The following is a 25,083-nucleotide window of genomic DNA, read 5'->3' as shown; positions in this document are numbered from 1 at the left end:
ACCGGGTCTCACTCTTGTCTCCCAGGCTGGAGTGCAGTGATGCAGTCTTGGTTCACTGCAAGCTCCGCCTCCCGGGTTCCCGCCATTTTCCTGGCTCAGCCTCCAGAGTAGCTGGGACTACAGGCACCCGCCACCACGCCCGGCTAATTTTTTGTAGCTTTAGTAGTGATGGGGTTTCACTGTGTTAGCCAGGATAGTCTCGATCTCCTGACCTCATGATCCGCCCTCCTCGGCCTCCCAAAGTGCTGGAATTACAGGCGTGAGCCACCGCGCCCGGCCAGGAAACTGCTTTTCAAGCTCCATCTGCTCCCTGAGGTGGGACGCTGGGTGGGGGCTGGGCCAGGTGACTGCCGCCCTTGTCCCAGCCGCACCTTGCCCCGCCACGCTGGCCGTGCTGCCAAGCGGATGTGAACGCTGCCACCTGACACCCACCTTGCCTGCCCCGGGAGCGTCCCTGGTGACAAGGCTACTTCTGGTACCCAGTGTGGGGCATCCCAGCCCCACGCAGAAACACGCCCCAGTTTGCCTGCCCGCCACCAAGAGTCTCCCCACAGGGGCCCGAGGGCACCCTAAGAGCCAGGCCTTCGGCCAGGTGGCCACTGGTCACTCGGGGGCGGTTCGAGCGGCCTTTTGCGTGGCCACCGGCCTGGCACGGGCGGTCGCGTCCCCGCTGCCTTTACGCCCTTGGGGAGCTGTGGTTCTGGGCGCAGGAGCCTGTGGCTGCCCTGGCAGCGGGGCGAGGGGGCACCGGGCGGGGTAGGAGGCCCAGACCGTGGGGGTCAGCGCCACAGACCGAGCGTCAGGGAAGCCAGGATGGGGGGGTCCCGTGGGACCGGGAGGGTGGGAGCAGAGCGCCAGAGCCTCGGTGACCTGGCAGTGGGCTGCGGGGAGAGACCGTGGAGGGACGGGCCGGGTGACCCAGGGCGGGAACGGGGGGGCCGTGTCGGGGCGGGGTTGGGGACAATGTCGGGCGGGGCTGGGGGGCCGTGTCTGGGCGGGGCCTGGTGAGGGGGCCATGTCGGGGCGTGGTTGGGGACAGTGTCAGGGCGGGGCGCCTCACCTAGCCCTTCCCTGCCGCGCGCTCCTTGCCCCACCCCGCGCCCCGCCCCGCCGCGCCGCCCTCGCAATAAGGGGCCTGAGCGCGCCGGGGAGGAGCGGGAGCGGGAGCGGGAGCGGGAGTGAGCAGGGCCGCGCCGTCGGGCGCCGGGCCGGGCCGGGCCATGGAGCTGTGGCCGTGTCTGGCCGCGGCGCTGCTGTTGCTGTTGCTGCTGGTGCAGCTGAGTCGCGCGGCCGAGTTCTACGCCAAGGTCGCCCTGTACTGCGCGCTGTGCTTCGCGATGTCCGCCGTGGCCTCGCTCGTCTGCCTGCTGCGCCACGGCGGCCGGACGGTGGAGAACATGAGGCAAGGCCGGGGGCCGCCGGGAGGGGCTGGGGAACCGCCGCGCCGCTTCCGCTTCCCTAACTTTCTTCTGGGTTTCCCTCCTTCCTGCCCCGCCCGGCCCGCCCCGCTCCGCTCCGGGGCTCCGGGGAGAGCGCGCCTGGGCCGGCGGCGAGCACGGGAGGGGGTCCTGGAGGGAGGGGGTCCCGGAGGGAGGGGGTCCCGGAGCCGGCGTCACAGTGCCCAGCACCCCACCCGCCGCCCTGGCCCCGGGCGTCTACACCGGTTTCGGCCTCCGCCGCGTCCCTGTAGCCCGGCGTGGGGTTCTGGGGGCGGAGCGACTTTCGGAGAGCAAGGGGGCCGGGCCGCGCTGGGAGAGGCTCAGCCCTGCTTCCTGAGCGGGGAAACCGAGGCCGGGGCTGCGGGAACTTGCCCCAGGGCCATTCACTGGGGCGCACGGCCGCGTGGGGCGCCCCTCATCCTCCCTCCGACGCCCTCCTGCCCGTCGGCCTGGTGATGGGCGCACCTGTGAGGCGGGTTCCCCTCTCTCCCCTTCTTCTTCGCAGGGAGGTGGGGGACCCGGAGGGGACCTGCTTCCGTGCTGGGGAGCGCGACGCTGGCCTCCAGCTCTGGGGGTCCAGCTTCCACGCGAAGCGAAGGAAGAGTTAGGACTAGGGTTTGGCGGGGCTGAAATGTTCCCCTGGACACCTTCCAGAAGGTGGGAGCTTGGTTTTGCCAGGCTGGGGTTGGGGGCCAGAGTTCAGACTGGACTGCTAAGGACGGCGGGGGCTGGCTGCTCCTGGGCGGGGTGGCTGCCGGAGAAGGCTTTTGCCTGCCCCCTCTCCCTGTTAGCCATCCCCAGGCTGTTGCTACATTTCTCTCTGCCCTGTTTGGACTGCCCAGCCAGTGGCTTTTGCAATGGCCTGAGGTGGGGGCATTGCGGCCCCAGAGGCCCTCTTCCCCGTGGCTCCAGGGGCAGTGGGTGAGGGTTTGCCAGCTCCCCACACTCGCTGTCCTTGCCAGTCCTGGGAGGGCGCTGAGGCTTCTGGAACAGGCCTACATTCATGGACCGCCCCCACCCCCACCATGGCTTCCCACGGAGCCCCAGAAGCTCCAGGAATATGAAGAAAGACCCTGGGGCTGATGGTGAGCATGGAGAGTCCGAGAAGGGCCTGGTAGCTGCTCAGCCGGACATGTGTGTGACCGGTGCTGATGTGGGCCGGGTGGCCCAGGCCAGGGTCCCGGGGAGCGCACCCTCCAGGACTGGCCCAGGTGGTGACTGGCGCCGACTTCCCCAGTGGAGCGCCCTTCAGGGAGGAAGGCAGTTTCCAGCAACAGGGAGTTCCGGGGGGCTGGGCTCTGGGCACCTGTGCTGGAATATCTGAAGGCCTCACCTGTGGTTCTGGCCCTGGGATCCCCTGTGGGCAGGGGTCTCTGTGAAGGGGGCTCAGCCCCTGGGGTGATTCTGAGTAGGAGCGAGGGTGCAGCTTTCCCAGCTGAGGTGGGGCCAGTCTATGGGTTCCTTGGGGGGGTGCCCCCCACCCCGAGGAAATGGCATGTGTGGTTCTGACGCCAGCGGGGCATCCTGGGCCGGGTGTGTCCTGGGGTGCGGACAGACAGGGGACAGAGTCCTGTTCTTTTAGCAGAAGTGACGGTGCACCTGACTTAGGAGACCCTGGAGCAGACCCCACTAACTGAGCTAGGCCCCAGGCCATGGGTCTCTTCATCGGCAGCCTCCTCGTGTGAGAGCCTGGCTTGCTCCGCAGGGGCCTCTGCCTGAACTTCATGGATGTTTCCCAGGGGCCAAGTCGCAGTTCACCTGCTGCCCTTTCTATGGACCTGGCTGGCTGCGCTGGCTGGCACTGGCCCTGCTGCCCCGCTCACCCACTCGGCCCTGTCCCCATCTCAGCCTGGAGATTCTGACTAACCCGGGTGTCCTCGGGACCTGGGGCCTCTGATGGTGCTTGGATGGGACCCTCCTGCCACCCTTACCTCTCCAGGGCAGCACCCAGGCTCAGGCCTGCGGACTAGTGGCTTCTGGGACACTAGCTGCTAACAGCAGGTGCTTTGTTCCGGCTTTGGTCCCTGAAGAGAAGGGAGGGCCGGAGGGCGGGGCAGTCTGGAGGAGAGGCCTGGGGCTCCATGGCTGCCTTCCCCATACCTCTGCACGGGCTCCCAAGACTCCCAGCAATGGCTAAGAGTGGGGCTGTTGTGAACATGCATTCACTCCGTGGGGGCCGTCGGGAGGGGCGAGAAAGGCAGATGAACAGGAGGCGCTTTGTCATGCCAGGGAAGGGACCCGGGGGGCTGGAAGGGAGGGAGGGGATACTTGGCCTCTGTTGCTGCTGTGCGCCACGGGTGTGTCCAGCCTCAGGAACACGGATTCGCATGTGCTCCATGTTACAAATAAGGACACTGAGGCTGAGATAAGCAACTTGAAACTGGGGCAGGGTGCCCAAGCCAGGACGGGGTGGAACTGGGGTTCGAACCCACTGACAGTGACTCCAGAGTACCTGCTTTTCCCTTTCCCCCCGTTCCCAGCCCAGCGCTTGGCGCCGTCGGGGCAGCCCTGTGGCAGGCCTGAGCTCTGCGAGGGGTGCTCCGTCTTGCCCCTGCGCAATGGCTGCCCTGGCTGAGGCCCAGCCCCTCCCCACGTGGTTCTAGGCGGCACCCAAGAGCCCCCCGCTGTCCACACTGTAGTTCTGAGCATGTGAGGGTCGGTGATGGGACTAGAACCGCTGAGGCAGCCTTTGCTCCCACCGGGCTTGGGGCTGAGACCATGGACCCCTCCCAGGCAGGGGGTGCCCCCGAGCCCTTCCCTGTGTGCACAGTTAGGGTGGAGCTGCAGGGCAGGTTTCCTCACCGGGGGCCGATGCCCTGGTACATCCATTCAACAGAGGAAAGCAAAGCCCAGAGCCCCTCTGTGTCCTACAGCTGGGTCCAGCTACAGGATCAGAAAACTCTAAAGACGGCAGCTTAACCCACAGAGAAGTTTACTTTTTCATGCAGAAAAGCAGACCAGATGGGCAGCCTAGGGAAACAGCAGTTAGTTTCCGGCTCCTTTGACCTATGTTCCTACCATTTTCAGCGTCCTAGAGAGAAAAGGGGTGACCTTCCTCTTAAGGATGCTCCCCGAATTGAACCCCATGCTCTGCTGGTATCCGGAGGCCAGGACCTAGTGGTCGTGACAGCTCCTGGCTGCAGGGCGGCTCCTGTCCCGTGGAGCAGGTGCCCACGCCACACGCCCAGTGTGGGAAGAACGCACAGGGGACTTGGGATGTTGGGCAAGGTTTGATCCAGATTTGCCGGCCAGTGCACAGTCCTGGGTCCCCTGACAGATGTCCGGTGGGGACAGTGCCATCGGGGAGCCCTGTGTCACCGCAGCACTGGGGTCTTAGTCCCAAGGGAGACTGTGACCTTGGTTCTCCAGAGCTCTCCAGGTGTCTCTCTGCAGGCCCAGAAATTGGCGCTGTCCTGATTGAGGGATGGGAGGGCTTCTCTGGCCCCACCTCCTTCCAGCCCGCCGTACCTGCACGCCCACACATCCCCTTTGAGGAGTCATTGGGGACCCCCCATGTCCAGGTGTTTGTGTTGGCTGGACCCCCCACCCCTATGGACCCGTCCTGCCTTGTGCTGCAGCTCGGATGACACTTGTCAGAAAACACCAGATTCCTCTCTGGGGCCCCGTCCCCGGAACATCCTTGATGGCTCTGTGTGGTCCCATCGAGCCCCAGGGGTTGAGGGGAGGCTGCCCTGAATGAGCTCACATAGCTGAGGATGGGCAAGTCCTGGCTCAGAGGGCTGCTGGGTCTCCTGGGAGTGTCCCAGCCCAGGACCAGGGCAAGGGTCAGTGAGTGGCCTTCCACGAGGACAGCCTGGCCAATGGCCTGGGCTCTGACCTAGACCCGCCTCCCAGCTGCCTGAACCCACTGCTGGTGGGACCGGGGACTTAGGCACATTGAGGGGCCTTTCGCTTTGATTTACTCTGGATTTTTGTGTTTTTTTTGAGACAAGGTCTCGCTCTGTTGCCCAGGTTGGTCTCAAACCCCTGGGCTCAAGTGATCCACCTGCCTCAGCCTCCCAAAGTGCTGGGGTCATAGGCGTGAGCCACCACACCCGGGCCCGCCCATTTTGGATTCTTTCCCTCCTGTGTCATCCTCATCACAGCCACTGTTGGTGGAGGTCCTGTCCTGGCCCGAGGGTGCGCCGGGTGTCGGGCCTTATAGAGTGGAAGCCCGTACACCCTTCCAAATGAGCCTGGGGGGGGTCAAGTGCATTGCCCGAGGCCATAGCTGGGAAGAAGGGAAATGGGATCCAAATCCCCGTCTGGCCCAGAGCCTGGGTGTGGGAGCAGCCCAGGTGTCTGGGGGCTGAGCTCAGGTGGTCTGAGGAGGCTGGATTCCTACAGACCCCAGAGGGGTCTCTTATGGTGCTTCGCTCAAGGCCGGTGGGCTACAGTCCGAGGGCTCCTGAAAGAGGCTGGGGCAGGACCTGGGCTTTCCTTCAGCAGGAGCCCGCTGCTCCAATGCCACCCGAAGGGCCCAGTCTGGGCTCAGCCTTGCTTGGTTTTGGGCACTGGGCTGCTTCCTGGGCCTCCTGCCTTGCTGGGCAAAGCTGGCACCAGTCACCTGCCTGGCAGCGGCCAGCAGGGTTCCCCAAGCTGCAGGCTTCCGGCGACCTTGGCTTTGCCCCTGCTGGGGTACCCTGGGGAGGCAGGGAGTCCAGGACCTGGAGTTGGGGTCCGTGTGACTGTGTCCTGGAGCAGCACAGCGACACGTGCCCCAGGCTTTGGGGAAAGGACAGGGCAGCCTCTCGTCCCCCTGTGGTGGGTGGCAGGAGAGTTTGGGTGAGGCAGGGTGTTTGGCCCAGGACGGGACCTGGGCTGGGCAAGCTGGTCGGGGAAGCCTGGGGACAGTGGCCGCTCTGGCCACTCTGAGCTTCCTGCTGGGGGAGGCCGGAGCAGGCTCCCAGCCTGCTGAGGGGTTGAGGGGGCTGCGGAGCCTGGGGGAGGGAGGGAGCCTCAGGATCAGCTCCTAGAGTCCTAATGGGGGCCCTCGCCGCCCCAGCACGACTCGGCCAGCTCAGAAGCAGGGTTCCGAGGGGGCGCTCAGGCCTGTTCTGGCTTCCCTGCTGTGTGGCCTTGGGGAAGTCACTCAACTTTGCTGAACCTTGAACCTCACCTTCCTCATCTGAAGAGCGGGGTTATGATCGTACCTACCCTGGGGGGTTACCCTCAGAATGAAAGGGTGACTCACGTAGAACCCTTGTCTCGGGGCTTTGCACACAGGAGGTACAGGGGGTCTCTGTGCTTAGAAGGCGATTTTTCTCTGCCTGGGTTCCCCCGGGGTGTCCTTGGCTGCAGGAGCTTCTGCAGGGCTTACAAGGTTCAGGCCCTTCCTCTCTGAGGAAACACTTTTTTTTTTTTTTTGAGATGAAGTCTTGCTCTGTCACCCAGGCTGGAGTACAATGGCACCATCTCAACTCACTACAACCTCCACCTCCCTGGTTCGGGTGATTCTCCCGCCTCAGCCTCCTGAGTAGCTGGGATTACAGGCACCTGCTACCACGCCTGGCTAATTTTTGTTTTTTTAATAGAGACGGAATCTCACCATGTTGGCCAGACTGGTCTCGAACTCCTGACCTCAGGTGATCCGCCTGCCTCGGCCTCCCACAGTCCTGGGATTACAGGCGTGAGCCACCTCGCCCAGCCAGGAACCGCTTTTAAAGTGAGAGTCTATACTTTCCCACCAGCTTTCAGAGAGCTCTGAACTATGTATGGGACACTAGGGGAGGAAGTGCAGTGGCTCCACGTGGCTGGTGCAGGTGGCCCTTTGTCCCCTTGAGGACAACTTGGACTTTCTTCTGCCTCCAGGGTATACTTTTCTCCCCCAGCCACACCATGGGCTGCAGAGTTCTGGAGAGCCACAGCCTCCTCCTGGCCTGGGGCAGCCTCCGTCCGTCCATCTTTCTGGCCTGAGGACCAGGGGCCGGTGGTGGGCAGCAGGACAGAGTGTCTGCTCAGTGCTGCCTGCTGGGCGGGGATTTGTAACCTGTGTCTTTCACAGTTGAGAGAAGTATCAGTGCACGATCCATCCCCTAAGCAGCTTAGATTTTTTTTTTTTTTTTTTTTTTTTTGAGACGGAGTCTCGCTCTGTCACCCAGGCTGGAGTGCAGTGGCCGGATCTCAGCTCACTGCAAGCTCCGCCTCCCGGGTTCACGCCATTCTCCGGCCTCAGCCTCCCAAGTAGCTGGGACTACAGGCGCCCGCCACCTCGCCCGGCTAGTTTTTTTTGTATTTCTTAATAGAGACGGGGTTTCACCGTGTTAGCCAGGATGGTCTCGATCTCCTGACCTCGTGATCCGCCCGTCTCGGCCTCCCAAAGTGCTGGGATTACAGGCTTGAGCCACCGCGCCCGGCCGCAGCTTGGATATTTAAAATAATAATAATAATAAGTTTTAGAGCTAGAGAGTGGTGCTGACCGCACAGCAGGGGATGCGCTGAGTGCCATGGAACCATGCGCTGAGAAACGGGTAAAATGATAATGTTTAAGTGGTGCATGTTATACCACAATCAAAACAGAGGAGGGCCGGGTGCCTGGCTCACTCCTGTCATCCCAGCATTTTGGGAGGCCGAGGTGGGCGGATCATGAGGTCAGGAGTTTGAGACCAGCCTGGCCAACATGGTGAAACCCCATCTCTGCCAAAAATACAAAAATTAGCCCCGCGTGGTGGTGGACACCTGTAGTCCCAGCTACTTGCTAGGCTGAGGCAGGAGAATTGCTTGAACCCGGGAGGTGGAAATGGCAGTGAGATGAGATCACACCACTGCACTCCAGCCTAGGTGACAGCAAGACTCTGTCTCAAAAAAAATAAATGGACATCTCATTTTTTAATAATTTTAGATTTACAGAGAAGTTGCAGAGATATTACAGGGGGACTCCATATGGCCCTCACCAGTCCTCCCTTGTTAATATCTTCCATCACCAAGATGCAGTTGTCAACACTAAGAAACCAGCTGACCTGCTGTGGTGGCTCATGCTGGTAATCCCAGCACTTTGGGAGGCCGAGGCGGGAGAATCACCTGAGGTCAGAAGTTTGAGACCAGCCTGGCCAACATGGTGAAATCCCGTCTCTATTAAACATACAAAAACTAGCCAGACATGGAGGCGTGTGCTTGTAATCCCAGCTACTTGGAGGCTGAGGCAGGAGAATTGCTTGAATCCAGGAGGCGGAGGTTGCAGTGAACCGAGATGGTGCCACTGCACTCCAGCCTGGGTGACAGAACGAGACTCTGTCTCAAAAAAAAAAAAAAAAAAAAAAAAAAAAAGAAAAAAAAAAAAAAGGCTGGGTGTGGTGGCTCATGCTTGTAATCTCAGCACTTTGGGAGGCCGAGGCGAGCAGATCACTTGAGGTCAGGAGTTCAAGACCAGCCTGGCCAACATGGTGAGACCCCCCATCTCTACTAAAAATACAAAAAATTAGCCAGGCGTGGTGGCGCATGCCTGTGATCCCAGCTACTCGGGAGGCTGAGGCATGAGAATTGCTTGAGCCTGGGAGGTGGAGGTTGCAGTGAGCTGAGATCACACCACTGCCCTTCAATCTGGGTGACAGAGTGAGACCCTGTCTCAAAAATAAAAAAGTAGATAAAAGATGGAACTGGCCAATGTCACTACCAGAGGGAACCACTGTCCCTTTCAGATGTGACCCGAGACTTCTGCAGGCAGCTAGCTTTGGAATTGCAGGTGCGTCTTGGCTGCTGCTAGAAATCTTATACATGTCTTTCACAGGATGTGAGTGTGGACCTGCCCTGTTCTTTCCCTCTGTCGCAGCTGGCTGTGAAACGGACCCTAATTTACTTTCCCTCTCCCTACCGGCGGACATTTAAGCATTTTCAGATTTTCCTAATTCACCGCACACTTGAGCACCCCAGGCTTCTCCAGGCCTCGGGTGAATTCCTGGAAGATTCTGAGAGGAGAGGGGCCAGGTTTCCTCAGGGCTCTGGCCGGGCCTGCCAACCTGCCCTCTGGAAGCATCTGTGTCTGTGCGACTCCCCACTCCTGCCAGGTGCTGGGCCCGTTCCCAACGCCCTGGCTGGCACCTCCTGTTATCAGGCGTTTTAATCTGTGCCGGGGGGAAGGATGAGGACGGTCTCTTGTTTCCGTTTGCATTTCTTTGATTGGTGACGCCACCGTCTTGCTAGCAGCAGACAGTTCCGTGTTTTCTGTTGGTGAACTGCCAGCTATTGCCTCCTTGTCTTCTTGGAGCATCACAGGGGTCCGGGGAGCTGTATCGTGCAGATGAGTGTGGAGGCAAAACAGCCCTGCAGTTCCCCTGAGCGTGCGGGTGCTGCCAGCCCGGGCACGCCTTCTGGGTGGGAGGGGGCGGTGGCCGGCATGGCCTGGAGAGACGTCTCCGGAGCTGGCTGAGGAGGGCAGATCTGAGGAGGCCCCAGGCTTCCAAGTCCAGGGACGGACGGCTGGACACATCATCAGAATTAACCATTAGGCCCCCCTTGACTCAGTTTCCCCATCTGCAACCGGGGTCATGAGCGTTGCCCCATCCGCCGGAGGTGGTGCTGCCACAGGCCTGGGCTCACACATGGAAGGGCAGAGCGCCAGGAGCAGGGAGGGGACGGGGGGGTTGGTGTCGTATGGGAACACACGTCAGCCGGGGAAGGTGGACCGTTCTGGAGACGAGGGAGGAGATGGCTACAGGACACCGAATGTGCCCAGCGCCTGTGAACCGTGCGCCCAGAAAAGGCCAAGGAGATGCATTTTATGTTACGTGTATTTTACCACGATTGTTTTTTTTTTTTAAAGGCCGGGCGAGTTGGCTCGGGCCTATAATCCCAGCACTTTGGGAGGCCGAGATGGGCAGATTGCTTGAGCCTAGGAGTTTGAGACCAGCCTGGCCAACACGGTGAAACCCCATCTCTACCAAAAATACAAACACTAGCCAGGTGTGGTGGCGCACGTCTGTGGTCCCAGGCTAGTCAGCGGCCTGAGGTGGGTGGAGGCTGGAGTGAGCCGAGATTGTGACACTGCCCTCCAGCCTGGGTGATAGAGCAAGACCCTATTAAAACAACAAAAATCCCCACCAGTGTGGCTTTGAGAGGAGGCCTCGGCTTTGAAACCCTGCTCTGTGGCCTGGAGCAGTTACTCAGACTCATCTGCACAAAGCGGGGGGCCCTCAGGACTGTTGGGGGATCAAATGGCGGGGGACACTACTCTGCATGGAGAGGGGAGAGCAGCACTGGGAGCCCCCCGGTCAGCGCTGGCACAGCCTTGCCCCTGGTCATCTACCTCTGCTGGAGCTTTGGGGTGAGCTCCGTCCTCCTGGTTCCATCCCTGCCAGTTGCCCTGTGATGCACAGGTACCATATCTGGGGTATGCCCAGAGCTTCCTGGCAGTGCAGCAGGGCACAGGCTTGGGGCGCTTGGAGCTGGTCAGAGACTTCAGGTGTCCCTTGGACATCCCTGGTCCCAACCACGATGGGCTGCTTGGACGAGGCCACCTCACGTTCACAGGTGCTCCAAGGGCAGCCGCCAGTGGGCTGGGCCCCTGCCAGAGTGGGGGCTGCTGGGGCCGGTGCTCAGGTGGCCAGGACCCTGGCTCTGTTCCTGCTCCTGGTGTGAACTCAGACAAGCCCCGAGCCCCCCGCCGCCTATTCATGGGGAAAGGGAACCCGGCCTGATTCTGTAGGGTAGGGGTGAGAGAAGGACTCGGTCTTGGCTGTTTTCTGGAAGAGCCTCTCGGAGGTCCTTTCAGAGGTGTCCACTGGCACTGACACTTTATTCCTGATGTGGCCCTGCCTTGAGGGGCCAGTGACCTTCCCCAGGGTGTGTGGGGCCCCATCTCCTCTGCAGGGGTGCAGAGGCTGCTCTCCCTGACCTGGGTCCTTCATGGTGGACGTGAGAGCCAGTGCCGCTTCCTTTCCGGCTGGGTCCCCTGTGGGGTGTTTGAGGACTGGGCAGGCCCCTGGACGTGGATTTGGAAGTGGGCGCCTGCCCATGCTCCTAGCATCCGAGTTCCAGAGGCTCTGGGTTTTCCCCTGTTGCTGGGGAGATGGAGGCAGGGCAGCCGTCCAGGTGGGTGAGCCGGGCCCGGGACTCTGTCCCTTTGGCTCCCTCCCGTGTGTCTCCCGGTCTCCTGCCCTGCGCCAGGAGGGCCCCTCCCCGGCCTCCTCCGCACCCCACCCCCAGGCCTCCGCGCCCCAGCCTCGGCTGCGGGATCTGCGGGGCCGGTGTTCACGGTGGCCTCCCCTGCAGCATCATCAGCTGGTTCGTGCGAAGCTTCAAGTACTTCTATGGGCTCCGCTTCAAGGTGCGGGACCAGCATAGGCTGCAGGAGGCCCGGCCCTGCGTCATCGTCTCCAACCACCAGAGCATCCTGGACATGATGGGTAGGCCGGGCATCCGGGGCGGCTTCCGGGTTCTGAGTGGGGCCCGCTGAGCTGGGGCTGTGCGGGGCTGGGGCGGGGTCCGGAGGACGAAGACACAAAGGACAAGACACTGCCTGTGCCTGGGCGAGCCTGGCCTCAGTCCCTCCCTCAGGGCCAGACACAGAGGCTCGGAGGCCACACGACCCGCCCAGGTAGCCAGGGAGAAGGCAGGGCCCCAGGCAGGTCTGTGGGTGCTCAGCGACTGTCTCCCCCTCTCCCTGTCTCTCTCTCTCTCTGTCTCCCAGGCCTCATGGAGGTCCTTCCGGAGCGCTGCGTGCAGATCGCCAAGCGGGAGCTGCTCTTCCTGGGCCCCGTGGGCCTCATCATGTACCTCGGGGGCGTCTTTTTCATCAACCGGCAGCGCTCTAGCACTGCCATGACGGTGATGGCCGACCTGGGCGAGCGCATGGTCAGGGAGAACGTGAGTGTGCAGGGCCGGGGCTGGGTGGGGTCGGGGTGGGGCCCGGGCGGGGTCAGGCGGGGACCAGCCTGTGACTTGGTTTTGGCAGAAAAAACCCCACATCATCCTTGCTCCTCAGATCGGGTCCCACGCCAGCTGCTTCACCGAGTGCGGCTTCTTCGGAGGGGAGGGAGCGCCGCCTTTCTGGGGTGGCCTGGGCGTGAGGTCAGCCCAGGCTCTTCTCTCCCTGCAGCTCAAAGTGTGGATCTACCCCGAGGGTACTCGTAACGACAACGGGGACCTGCTGCCTTTTAAGAAAGGTGCTTTCTACCTGGCGGTCCAGGCACAGGTAGGCCGAGCCCAGCCCTCCCGGGGGGGTGCAGGCTGCGGAGGCGGGGTCAGGCTGGCTTAAGGCAGGAGGTGACCACCCAGCCAAGCTGAGGACCCTTGGCAGGCAAGGGACTCCTCCCACTGAGTTGGGGACAGGGCCTCCTTGCCCCTTCCCACACTTGCCCCCTGACCGGCCAGGGAGGGCAGCCCCTTAGGCTTTCGCCCACACAGAGCCCCGAGTGACCAGCTGCCCTTGGTGAGCACCCAGGACGTGGCCTGTGAGGCTGGGCAGGTAGAGGGGTGGGAAGCTGGGCCGCTGGCCTCTGCCCGCCAGGCTCTCAGGAGGCTCATTCTGGGCCCGTGCCTGGCTGGGGTGGGCTTCAGGGCATGGGCAGTGGGTCTGGACAAGCCAGGCTTTTGGTGTAGCGGCGGGTCGGGCCAGAGCTTGGGGTGGGTGGAGCTCATTGTGAGCGGCACCTGCAGACTCTGGACTTCCTGGTCCCCAGCCTCCAGGGGTGCAGCGTGTCCTAGGGTGTCTGGGAGAGGCCAGGGTATACCCAACCCCACGGCACCTGTCCTGCCCCTGCCGCTGTGCTGGGGAGAGCTGCGTCAGGAGAAGGAGCTTTTACCCTACCTGGGTGGGGTCTCACTCAGGGCCGGGGTCTCAGGTCCTTCCCTCACACTGGCCTGTAGTGGCCCCCCGTGCCTGACCCTGTGCAAGGTGGGTGGGAGGGGGCCCTCCTTCCGGAGGCTCCCAGCTAAGGCTGTGAGGCCTGGGGAGCCCCGGAGGCACTGGGCTGGGCGGGCATCCTTGGGCTCTGATCCCAGCCCTGCCCAGGTGCAGGACACACCTGCCCAGCCTGGGGCTGATGTCACTTCCCTTTGGGGGCGGAGTGACGGCTGGATCGGCTCTGGGAGAGGAGAAGGGAGATGGGAGGCTGTGATGGGGGAGGCTGGGGGTGGCGGCAGCCAGGAGACTGCTCCCAGTCCCCAGCCTACCTGCCGGCCCCCTCCCTCCGTGCTCCCAGTCCCCACCTACCTGCTGGCCCCCTCCCTCCCTGCCTCCAGTCCCCAGTCTACTTGCCGGCCCCCTGGAGGTTCCCTGGCTGCCTCAGGTTAATGATCACCCCCAAGTGCCCTTGGATTTGACCCCGGTGGCTTCCAGGAACACCAGCAGGCTCCACCCCTTCCCCGGCTAGAGCTGCCTCCCTCACTAGCTTCCTGGGATGGAGAGAGGACTGGGAGGGAGGCGTGGGCAGGGAAGAGCGCCATAACCTCCTCCTACATCGGACAGGGCCCTGCCCCACTGGCTAGCTACACATCCAGTACGGGGACAGGCGTGAACCAGACAAATAAGTGCTAGCTCAGGAGGGTTTCCTAGAGGAGGTAAGTAGAGATTTGCAGGATGAGCTTTGCAACTCTGGGCCAACCAGAGCAGGACAGGTATCCCAGGTCCCAAGGGCAGGACAGCCACAAGGACCCATGGCAGCAGCGAAGGCAGGGGCAGGTGGGCCACAGGACAGGGCTCCCCAACCATATGCAGCCCGGGGTGTGCCCGGCCTGTCCCCAGGGCTGCCTCAGCCGCGTGTCTCCCTGCCCACAGGTGCCCATCGTCCCCGTCGTGTACTCCTCCTTCTCCTCCTTCTACAACACCAAGAAGAAGTTATTCACGTCAGGTACCCCCACATGTGTGCACCCCGGGTGTAGGCCCTGCCTGACCCTATGGTCACAGAGCCCCGGGCCCCTCGTCGTTCCCATTTCTGGGTGGCACCCGTGGCGTGGCCACATGGTGACCATGTGGCAAATGAGTGACTCAGGCTGGAGTCCCGGCTCTGGGCTTCATGATCTCATGGCAGTCACCCTTCCCAGTGGCCCTGTGAGATGGGTGGTGCTGGGCCCATTTTTTAGATGAGGAAACTGAGGCTCCAAGAGGGTAGCCTGGATGCCCGGCTTCGCATGGATAGACCCCAGCTGTGCACACAGCTTGGGGGCCTTGAGGTGGCCTCCTCCAGGGCTGAAGGGTGGCCTCTGAGCCCGTGCGTCCAGGCTGATGCCTGCATGGGGTAGATGGAGCCCAGGCAACCCAAGGGCACAGGCGGCGAGGCTCACAGCCTCTGCCCCTCCCAGCCAGTTCCCAGAACATGGGTACCTGGTGCCCAGGTGGGACAGTGGGGTCAAAGTTGGAAAGCAGTGGGGGAACCCAGCTCCATCTCTCCCACAGCCCCCTGTATGGAGTGCAGAGGCCAGGCAGTGGGGCAGGGGCGATCGGGAAGGGGGGCTTTCTGGGGGCGGTAACGGGAGCACAGACTTGTCGAAACTGGCATGAAGGCCAGGCAGCTATCGGTTTTACTGCACCAACATTACTGCAATTAAAATAACCCACCATGGCTAGGGAGTCCAGGAGAAGAGCCTGGCCTCAGGGGCTTCCCAGGGAGTGGCTATGGGGGGCCGGGGAGAGGTGAGGCTGGGGCAGCAGGGCTGAGGTGGGCCCCAGCTCCCCACAGGCTGCTGAGGTCTGTTGCTCCCCATGGCAGGAACAGTCACAGTGCAGGTGTTGGAAGCCATCCCCACCAGCGGCCTCACCGAGGCGGATGTCCCTGCACTCGTGGACACCTGCCACCGGGCCATGAGGACCACCTTCCTCCACATCTCCAAGACCCCCCAGGAGAACGGGGCCACTGTGGGGCCTGGCGTGCAGCTGGCCCAGTAGCTGAGACCACGGCAGGGCAGGACCTGGGGAGGGCAGGTGGGAAGCCAATGGCTGGAGGATGGGCAGAGGGGACCCCCACCCAGGCTTCCAAATACCACTGTGTCTGGCTCCCCCGGCTCTCATTCAGCCCTGGAAGCAGCTCTCATTCAGCCCTGGCCTCAGACATGGGCCCCTGGCGTCCGCTGCAGGGGGATCAGCTGGACCCTCCCCAGGCTTGAGGGCAGGGACTCACCCCCACGGCACCTCAGAGCTGGGATGATGAGGATGAGGCCTGAGGCTGTGGCCGGCAGGTGGGCTGAGCCACAAGGCCCCCGGATAGCCCAGGAGCAGACGGGAGGACCCCAAGGCCCGACGTTCACTGCCCGAGCCCTCTGCTCTGGCCACCTGGGACCCACTCGGATGCAGCTGGGCTCCAGGGTCCAGCCTACAAGCTGCATCAGGCTCTCAGGGAGAGAAGGCGCCTGGAGGGCCGGGAGTCCCAGACTCACGCACCCTGGGCCACAGGGAGCCGGGAAGTGGGACCTGCTGCTCCTGCCGGCGTGGAGGACTCTGGAGTCAGCATTGTACTCCGTTGCTGTTTTTTTATAAACACACTCTTGGAAGTGGCTGGACAGCTGTGGTCACTCACAGGGCGGGCAGGGTGACCAGGGTGGTAGAGCCCATGCTGTGTCTTCCCAGCTGCTCTCCCTAAGAGCCTGGGGTGGAGGCACCGCCACCCACCCGTGTTCTCTTTCCAGGGGTGGGCCCACATCACCCTCTAATATTTCCATTGGTGGGTGGGGGGTGTCGCCTAATTGGGGCAGGTGTGCCAGGATCCTCAGGCTACTGGGAAGGAGGCCAGAGATTTGCTTTTTGGCCTCTGGTTGGGGCCAACACATCCCCAGGACAAAGCTCTCTGTGGCCTCAAAGAAACCACCTGCCCAGCCCCTCTCCCTTGGAGTGCCCTCCCCACCCTACTCCCAGCTCCACTTGGCCCCCTTTGCCAGCCGGCACCCGGCAGCGGGTCTGGGTGGGGTGGCCAGGAGGTGAGAGCCCTCCCCCCAGGCCCCGAGTCCATCCACTGACACAGCAGCTCACATTTCATTTTTATTCTGCTGGGGGTCAGGCAGCAGCCCCCACTGAAGCCCCACCCAGCCTCCGGGCTGCCTGGCCTGTGCCACAGGTCCCAGTCTCCAGCAGAGAGTCCGTGAGCTCGTACCTTCCCTTGGCTGAGGGCCCACCTGGCCTTGGGATGCCGTTGGGCTGGCTAGGGGTGGATTGACACAGAAGACCACAGCCCACCCCACACCAGAGCCCTGGGAGCCTCCTGAGGAATGGGAGGAGGAAGAGCAAGAGGGCCCTGCCTGGCCTTCCACTGAGACACCAAAGTGGTGTCGACCCCCAGCATGTCGCCCAGGGGCATGGGGGCTGCAGGGCAGGGTGAAGGGCTCAGTCCAGCCTGGGGCGCCGGGGCGGTCACGAGTCTTTCTTGCAGGAGCCTAGGGTTGGATGAGGCTAAGGTCAGAGGTCACTGCTCCCCATAGCCTCCCCGCCCAGCCAGATCTGACCCCTTGGCCTTTGGTCACCCCCGACCCCCAAGCCTGGGTAGCCCCTCTAGGCCAACTGGGCGCAGACCCGGGAGGAGGGCTCTGGAGGGTGGGGGGCACTCACAGGACCCCAGCTGCTCCTCCAGGAAGGAGATCTGCTCACTCAGGGAGTCGATACGGCCCAGCTGCTGGAAGGAGTGCACCAGGAGGCTGCCGGGGTCCGGGAGCCCGTGCTCCAGTGCCTGCGAGGCCAGGCTGTGCAGTGGGGCCAGCACCAGCTGCAGCTTCTGCGGGTGCAGAAGGGTGGTGACTCCGGGCCGGCCCCGCCCTCTCTGCTCCACCAGGGTCTGGGGGGACCCCCCGGGGAAGGGCTCCACAAGCCTCCAGCCCCAGCCCCTGTGGCAGGGCTCCAGGTGTCCACTAGAGGGGGCTGCTGTGCCCGAAGAGCCTGCGGCAGAGTGGGTGCCTGGGGCATCAGGCCGGCCGGGTGGTCCCAGCCTTGGGGTCCCCAGCAGAACTAGGGGAACAGCTGGACCACTGGCCAGTGGGAAGACTGGCAAGAGCTCTTTGTCCTGGTGGGGACGAAGGTGGTGGGGGGTGGGGGAGTCTTGTCTGGGTCCAGGCTGTGTGTATGGTCTAGGGGGCTGCCACGCTTGGTTCCTCCAGCCCTGGGGGTCCTGGTCAGTGTCTGGCTGCCTCTGCCCAGTATGGATCCAGGCCAGGGCCCCCTCGGCAGTCAGCAGCAAGGAAGCTGCCTCCCCAGGGCCAGGACCTTTTCAGACCACCCCCAGCCATCTGTGGGTCGCGACCACGTCTCAGGAGACTATGGAGCCTATATCCTGGCCTGGGCTTCCGCTGTCGCGAGGACCTGCCCGACCCCAGGCCTCACCTCCTCCAGCAGGTCCACCCTGGACTGCAGCCTCTGCACTTCCTCCTTCATCGCACTGTCCACTCCTGGGGGCAGAGCCAGGCGCTGGGTCAGGGTCGGCCGGCTCCCCACCCACACCCCCAGGCTCCCTCCTATCCCCAGGGAGAGGCAGAGCCCAAAGACTCAGATCCAGGCCTCTGCCGGCCCCGACGCCCGCCTGGCGCTGGCCAGAGGTCTCAGGGCTGTGCCACCTAAGTACATCGGGGCGCATGGCTCTGCGCAGCTGCTCAGGGTCCCGGCCACGCTGAGGGAGGTCGGAGCTGTGGTGTCAGCGGCGCTTTCGATGCGGTGCTGTGGACAGCGCATTATTACTCACGGTACGAGTTTGAAGTGTCACAGCGCGTACCAAAAGTAATAATGTCCCATCACCAGCGGGGGCGTGGCGTCTTCCAGAATGCTGCACTGCACGCAGACGGGCACTTCCGCCTTCTTGGCTGACCGTGAGGCTCCAGGCAACCTGCCCCCAGTTCTCAGGAACCCACCTGTCCTCCCGCCCCATCTTCCCTCCCTGGAGAGGGAGCCCCCACCACCTTCCACCCAGGTTCCAGTGCCCCTCACCGTGCCTAACACAGAGCCACATGGCAATGTCCACTGGCTGCCCACCTCCCCAGGCCAGGCCCAGCCAGGGCTGAGTTTACCTGTTAGGTTGGGGGCCACCCTGGGGGGCCCTCCCTTGGACACGCAGTGTGTACCATCTGCAGACAGGCTGTGCCCCTCCCAACACTGGCACCAGTAACTGCCGGCGGTGTTGACGCAGCGCTGGGGACAGCCGGCCCCCCCAGCACTGCATTCGTCCACATCTGTGGGAAATGGGGTGTCAGGCGGCCATGCCTGTGGGAGGGGTCCTGCCGACATAGCTCCCTTCACAATCACTCACTCATGGGCCAGCAGTAACCCCAAGACATGCAAGGAGGTGCCCAGGCCCCTTCCAGGGTCCCCCCGGGTAGAGACAGCCTCACCTGACTGGCAGGTGTCACCCTGCCATCCCGCAGGGCAGCGGCAGCGGCCAGGCTGGATGCAGCTCCCTCCGTTTGGCACGGCGGCTGGCATATTGCTGTGGGTAGGGGAGGCTGGTCACCAGCTCAGTTGGGTCCCCAGCGCCCTGTGGGGGCAGCTGCTAGGGAGTGGGTGCTCTGTGGCAAGGTGGTGCTTTGTTCCGGGTTCGAGAAAAGCAGCAGGAGCATTGCTGGAAGACTGGGGAATAGTTGCCCTTCTGACTAACACCAGGCACCGAGGGGCATAGCCCTCACCTGCTCCACAGGCCCCGGGAAGCCCGCTGGTCCTCTTCCAGCCGGGGCAGCATGCGTACCGAGGCCTGGCGGGGGCCAGCCCGGGACTGCGGCGGTAGGCGGTCCTATAGATGGTTCTGTGGGGTGGGCGGGACAGCTCAGAGGAGCATCCTACTCCCCCTTAGCCACCCACTGGGCAGCTAGAGTCCCCTCTCAGAGTGGACAGAGTCACCCCAGCGTGTCCCCAGGGGTCTTCTCCCCAAGGGATGGCACTGAGGGGTCATTGCACAGCTGTTTCCCTGCCTGGGACTTCCGGTGCTGGCCGGGACTCAAGCCACAGCAGGAAGGCCCAGCCACATTGTGCATGGAGCAGAGGCAGTGGCCAGGCCTGTGTGTGCCCCCACCTATCTGGCCTCCTCCTGTGGGGGCATCCAGGCCCAGAGGAGAGGGCCTGCCTGGCCTGCAGCGGGTCATGGCAGAGTGTGGGCCCTGGGCATCGGAGCACTTCTTAAACCTCCAGGAGACTGAATTCCCAAGCCCCTCCCCCAGCAGGGGGTGGATCTCCCACACCGAGGAAGGAGGACTCTGCCCGAGACTGAGACTGGGGGGTGTGAGCCCCTTGTGTGGGCACACGGGACCTCTCAGGGCCTCATCTGTGCCCGTTGGGGGCCGTCACGTGGAGGGGCTGCTCAGTGGAGTGGGGAGTCGGGCACCATTCCGTGGAGATGGGACCTTGCAGCCAGGGATACAGGGCAGGGAGGGGTTAATCCCCCAGAAGTGGAGGGGTGCAGACAGGACGGGCGACCCCTCTCAACATGGGGATGCCCTTAGAGGTGCTGCCCTTTGAGACGTGTCGGGACGAGAGCAAGGATTAGGACGTTGGAGGTGACCATGGAACCCCTTGGCTCCAACCGCCCTGGGTCACCCATCTCAGTCGGCCCTCTCGTGGCTCTGGCCTCAGTTTCCCATCTTAGGCCCCAGGATTCACGCCCCCCCCTCGACAGGCTGATGTGTGGCAGATGGGGGCAACTTGGGGGATTGGCCTTGGGAGGCTGGGGCTGGGTGGGCTCGGTTGGGTGGGGCACTCACCGGTAGGTGCTGCAGGCCCGGTGCCCGTCACAGGTGGTGAGGAAGGGCTGGTACACGCGCTGCACGAAGGACTCAGAGACAGGGTCCCCGTGAGCCCCGACGGCACACACCCTACGGCTGTGGGGGTGGACAAGGGGTCAGCCCAGGAGTCCCAGAGCAGGACCCAAGAATGATGGGGACATGCGGCTGGGGCAGGACCTTCTGCAGGAGTCCCCAGGGAGTCCCCCACAGGTGCTGAGGGCTGCCTCCAGGACGGGCTGAGGGCTCCTGGTCGCCCCACCCCAGCACTCACAGGTCAGGGTTTGGCTCACCCTGGGCGGTAGGCGTGCTCCGTGCCGCCCGCTGCCAACACCAGAAGCCACACCAGTAGCATCTCCTGAGAGCCCCACATGGCCTGTGCCTCCGGGCAGGGTGGCCTTCTCCTCTGGGTGGCCTGGGGCACAAAGCATGACCCTTAAGTCTCCCCAAAGATGCTCTGCCCCCAGGCCACGGATGCAATTTGCACTTGCTCCATGAGGCCTGCCCAGCTCATCTCCGCTGGAGCCTCCACCAGTGGGAGAGCCCCACGGTGGTACCCACTCTCTCCTCCCCTGGCCCCCTCTTCCAGCCATCGAGACCCTCGCCAGCCACAAACAGCTGGGGCCACAGCCTGGGGACCACAGGGGGGCGATGCTGTCCAGAGCTCTTGGTACAGGAATCCAGTGGATCCTGCTGGATGTCTCCCCAGTTCCTGGGGCCCAGTTTCTCCTGTTCTGCCTGGTTCCAGGGCCCTCCTCACAGTAGGGCAGGGGTGAGTTTGCACCCCAGTCTGTGCAAACGGGGTGTTCGCGGGCAGAGCTGAGATCCAGCCCCACTAGGGACATGCTGGCCTCAGCTGTTCTGGGCTTTGGTTTCTCATCTTCTGAGTGTGGAACCAGCCCCGGGGGATGGGCCGGCAGCTGCAAGCCAGCAGGAACCGTTCGGGGGTGCACACATTCTAAGACCACCAGAGGGGCAGCCTTCATTTTAGAGGGGGTCCCTCCCAGGCTGCGATATGTGTGCAATCAGCCTCCAGGGATCCTGGGACAGTGGCTGTGACAGGTGCACACCTGGGGGTGGGCAGCAGCCCCCTACAGTGTCACCAGAGCCAGAATCCAACCCCCTCCTGGCTGTGCCGCAGGAGCCAGGGGCCCGGTGAGGCTTCCTGAGAGCATGAGAGAGCCCAGAATTAATGGTCTGTGACAATGCCGGGGGTGGGGATTCTGTCCTATACACAGCCAGGGGTCTGGAGAGCTGGCGAGCCCCTGCCATGCTCCGGGGTCCCACCCAGGGCCTCTCAAGGGTGCTTCCCAAAGGCTGGGTGGGTTCCTTCCGAGGCACTCCAGGGCTCCCAGGAGGGAAAGGCCAGGCTTCAGGGGCAGAGGCTGGGGTAAGGCTGTCCCTTCTCTGGGATTCAGTTTCCTCAGATACGAGAATAGGATTTCTGAGGCCCCTCCTTGGCTCTGACGGCCAGTCCTATAAACAGTCACGCTGTCCTCAGTCGCTGCTGGCCAGCCCCACTGGGTGTCTTCCCACCCACATCTGCTTCCCACGGGCACTGCCACGGCATCACCCAGTCCCAGCGGGAGGGTGGCTGGGGGTCCTTCGTGGACCTCCTGTTCTCCGTGCGCTGGAGAGAAGAGGGCAGGGCAGAGGCTGCCAACTAGGCAGAGGCTGTCCTGGGCAGCTGAGGGGCAGGGACTTAGCTGGGGGGCAGTGGGGACATCACAGCAGTTTTTGGGCAGGAGTTTGTCCAGGGGTCAGAGCTGGCTGGAGATTAACTCTGGGGATGGGCCCTGGGTGAAGGACACAGTTAGGGGCTGGGCCTTGTGCGACCCCAAAGCAAGACTCGAAGTGGGGGGACAGGTGACACTGGGGATGAGGACCCGGGAAGGAAGAGGTAGGGCAGCGGCCGGGTGGCTTGGGGTGGGCAGGGAGATGCTAGGGCAGGCCTGGGGAGAGGCGAATCTCCCAGACCTCATTGCCCCCCACACATATTCGAACAGCACCCCCCACAATTCCTGAGAGTCGTCTGGAAAGGAAGCGGTGCTGAGAAGTGGACACTCAATTTTTGAAAGTCATGCTTTTCCCGAGGCCAGAGGAAGCCCGTGGCGCTCTGCAAGCTGGTGCTGCAAGCCCCATTTCCCTTGGGGGGCCACAGCCTCAACCCAGAGGTGCCGGGCGGGGAGGGGGCGGCGGCTCCAGGTGGACCAGCAGTCCGGTCCCCGTGCCCCCAGCGCCCACGGGCTCCCTCCCCACCTGCCCGGCAGCAGCCCCGCAGCCCCCACCCACGGGAGGCCGGGTCCGCAGAGGGAGGAGCCTGGCCGCGCCGCAGGCACTGGCGGACCCCTCGCGGCGGGAGCGGGGCTGGAGACCTTGAGGCCCAGGAGGGAGGGCGCAGAGGCGGAGCGAGACGGACCTGACCGCCGCCCCCTCCCAGCCGCGCGGCCGGCTCCGGGGTTGGGGGGGCGGAGCGGGCAGCAGGGGCTGGGCCCCGAGGCGCTGGGTCGGGCCGGGTAGGACGAGGGGCCGCGGCGCCCCCCGCCCTCTCCGCCGCGCCGCCCGCCAGCCGCCGGCAGGGGGAGCCGGTTCCCGAGGCCGCTGGGCCCATTCTCCCGGCCCGGCCCGACCCAGCCGCGGACGCCCCGGCCCGCTCCCCGCTCTGGGCCCCGCGGTCGCGCTGTCTCGTCCCGGAGCCGCCCCCGGCTCCGCGCGGGGCCAGGTCCCCCGTCCCCGGGGGCTCCGCGGGTCCCGCCCTCGCCCCAGCCCGGGCGACGAGCAGACCCCGACCCCGGCGCGCCCCGCTCGCTCCGCACTCACCGCCGGATCCGGGGCGCGCACGCGCCGCCGACACTGCCGCCCGAGCCCGCGCCGTGGGGGCCCCGAGCCCCGCCCCGCCCCGCCCCCGGCCCCGCCCCACCTGGCGGCCCCGCCGGAGCCCCGCCCCGCCCCCATTGCGCAGACGGGGAAACTGAGGCCCCGCGGCGGGCGGGCAGTGACTCCGCTGGAACCCGGGGCTGACGCAAAAGCGCCTCTGAGCCGCAGCCCCCCAGCCCCCCTCCGGGAATCCTAGGGCCCGAGTCCCCGCGGCAGGGCGCTCGCTGAGCGGATGCACGACCACCGAGCCCGGCTGCCAGGAGCCGGGAGAGGCCGCCCAGGGCGCCCACACTGACGGGGCTGCGGGCCCTTTGCTAGCTCTCAAGCCCCCAGGCTGAAAATCACCCCGGGACGCCTATCTAAGCCACTGGGGGGCCGCGCGGTAGGCACCCGGTGCTGGTTAGCACTGAGCTCGGTCTTGCAGCCTCGCAGGCAGTGGGCATCATGACCGTCCCCACCCCAGGCCCAGAGACCCGGGACTCCTCCAAGACCACATGGCAGAGCCCAGGCCTCCCTCCTAGCCTTAGCGTGTTAGGCTGGGGGCCCCTGTGCCGGCCCCCACCTGGCCCTCTCTCAGGCATCAGGCACCCTCACCGGGCTCACTGGGTCACTGCTGTGTTCAGGACAGTCAGGGCCATCGCGGAACACTCTCCTCCCAGAGAATACACAGGCCCCCAGGGAGTCTTCTCACACCGGAGGCCCCTGGGCTGGTCACCTCTCCTCTCCAGGCCTCCATTTCCAAATTTGTAAGATGGGGCTAAACAGCCCTGGGATCTAGTGATGATGAGGTCATGGCCACAACACAATTGTTGCAGCTGTTACTGAGGGCGCAGCACGTGGGGCTTGGGCCAGCCCAATTCAGTAGCCCCTCAGACCCCTGCAGGAGCCAGCGCCCTGTCTCGTAGCCAGTGTGGGCACCTGTGTGAGACGTGTTCCCTGGGAGCAAGGGGTTTTCCCGGACTCACCTGGCGGAGGAGAATCCGTCATCCCCCCGACAGGGGCGGCAGCTGCTCCTCCGGGTGGTGGAGGCCACCTGTGCCTCCCTGGTCCTGGGGGCTGCAGTTGGAGAGGAGGTGTGGGTTAGTGCCTATGCACAGTCCTGGTCACCCTGATGTCTGGGGGCTGGGATGGCCCAGGTCCAGCCTTTGGTGCTGCTGTGGGACCTCCACCTGCACTAGGCCTACAGGCCTCCATCCTGTACCTACCCCGATCCCATCCTGTCCCGAGCTGATCGTCCTCTCGGATCCACAGCTCCTGGCCTCAGTAAAATGGGGCTGTTGCCTCCAGCCCTGGACTCCCCGGCGTGGGGATGAAAGGCTGCTGTGAGTGGAGCTGGAGGTCCGTCCCCAAAACCCAGGGTGCTGGGCGAGAGGCCTGCAGATGGGTTGAGGAGGGCCACCAGCTTGGTCCTACCTTGGTGCATGAGAGTTGGAGGAAAGGAGGGGCCCAGGTCCCTGGAGAGGAGCCCCCAAAATAAGGCCGCTCCACCCTGCAGTCCGGTGGCCACTGCTCTGGACCAGGGGCCCTGGAAACCCCTGGCACGTGGTCCGAGGGACGGCCAGAGCAGCTGCTGTCAGGGATCGTTCCTCATCTGACTGGGGAGTCCTGGGCCTCCTGGCACCCTGAGCCCACGCGGGGCTCTTACCCAGCCCCCGGCAGTGAAGTGTTCAGAGTGGAGCCTAGGGGGCCTCTGGGGGGAAGAGCCACCCTGCCCTGTCCTCTGCCCCTGGCCTCATCTCTGGAGCTGCGGTCACTTAACCCTTTGACCTGCCTCCCCACGTCTCCTGCCTGAATCTGGAAGAGGCAATGGAGCAGAAAGGGCAGCTCCGGGGCGGCCCCGAGCCAGCCCTGGCTACCCCCGTCCTGGCTAGGCCCCACCATTTGGAAAGTGGGGGTTCTCAGACAGGCCTCTTGGTGTGGACGTATGAGACAAAAAGTGGGGCCTTCTGGGACCCACTGTGACTCCGGGGGTTTGGGGATGGGGCTTCAGCCACTCTGCATGGGGCTGGGGAGAGGGAGAACAAGGGCTTCTCCAAGGTCCACGGGGGGCCCACAGAGTCACCTATTTGCCCATGACACCCTACCAAGTCATCACTAAGCCTGAGCCCCACGTCCCGCACCCTGGGTTCACACCGCTCATCCTGGCTACAGATTTGGC

General features: G+C 63.9%; 3 protein-coding genes across 5 annotated transcripts in view; 1 reads left to right on the top strand and 2 right to left on the bottom strand.

Moving 5' to 3' along the window:
• TMEM141 (transmembrane protein 141) overlaps positions 1-25,083 on the bottom strand; it is a 191,348-nt gene that overhangs the window by 127,159 nt on the left and 39,106 nt on the right. Inside the window, exon 1 of one of the 3 annotated variants that reach the window (XM_050760430.1) lies at positions 19,930-19,934. The exons of the other annotated variants lie outside the window; for them this stretch is intronic. The gene's annotated coding sequence lies outside the window, so the exon portion shown is untranslated. Of the gene's footprint in view, positions 1-19,929; positions 19,935-25,083 lie in introns of those variants that run through there. 3 annotated transcript variants of the gene reach the window in all.
• On the top strand, positions 1,162-15,865 carry AGPAT2 (1-acylglycerol-3-phosphate O-acyltransferase 2). Its single transcript, XM_050760287.1, has 6 exons — positions 1,162-1,402; positions 11,646-11,779; positions 12,064-12,239; positions 12,472-12,567; positions 14,152-14,224; positions 15,083-15,865. The coding sequence occupies exons 1-6, from the start codon at positions 1,221-1,223 to the stop codon at positions 15,256-15,258; spliced, it is 837 nt and encodes a 278-aa protein (XP_050616244.1). The 5' UTR covers positions 1,162-1,220; the 3' UTR covers positions 15,259-15,865.
• Positions 16,332-22,938, bottom strand: LOC126937059 (epidermal growth factor-like protein 7). The gene is given in 10 exon segments (XM_050760290.1): positions 16,332-16,736; positions 16,909-17,071; positions 17,674-17,738; positions 18,351-18,512; positions 18,672-18,746; positions 18,749-18,766; positions 18,963-19,078; positions 20,031-20,147; positions 20,342-20,463; positions 22,869-22,938. Coding segments are annotated over 9 exon segments (819 nt in total). The 5' UTR covers positions 20,422-20,463; positions 22,869-22,938; the 3' UTR covers positions 16,332-16,713.

This window comes from Macaca thibetana, chromosome 15 (genome assembly GCF_024542745.1).
Source record: "Macaca thibetana thibetana isolate TM-01 chromosome 15, ASM2454274v1, whole genome shotgun sequence".
NCBI lineage: Eukaryota > Metazoa > Chordata > Mammalia > Primates > Cercopithecidae > Macaca > Macaca thibetana.
This window is presented reverse-complemented; position numbering and strand designations above follow the sequence as displayed.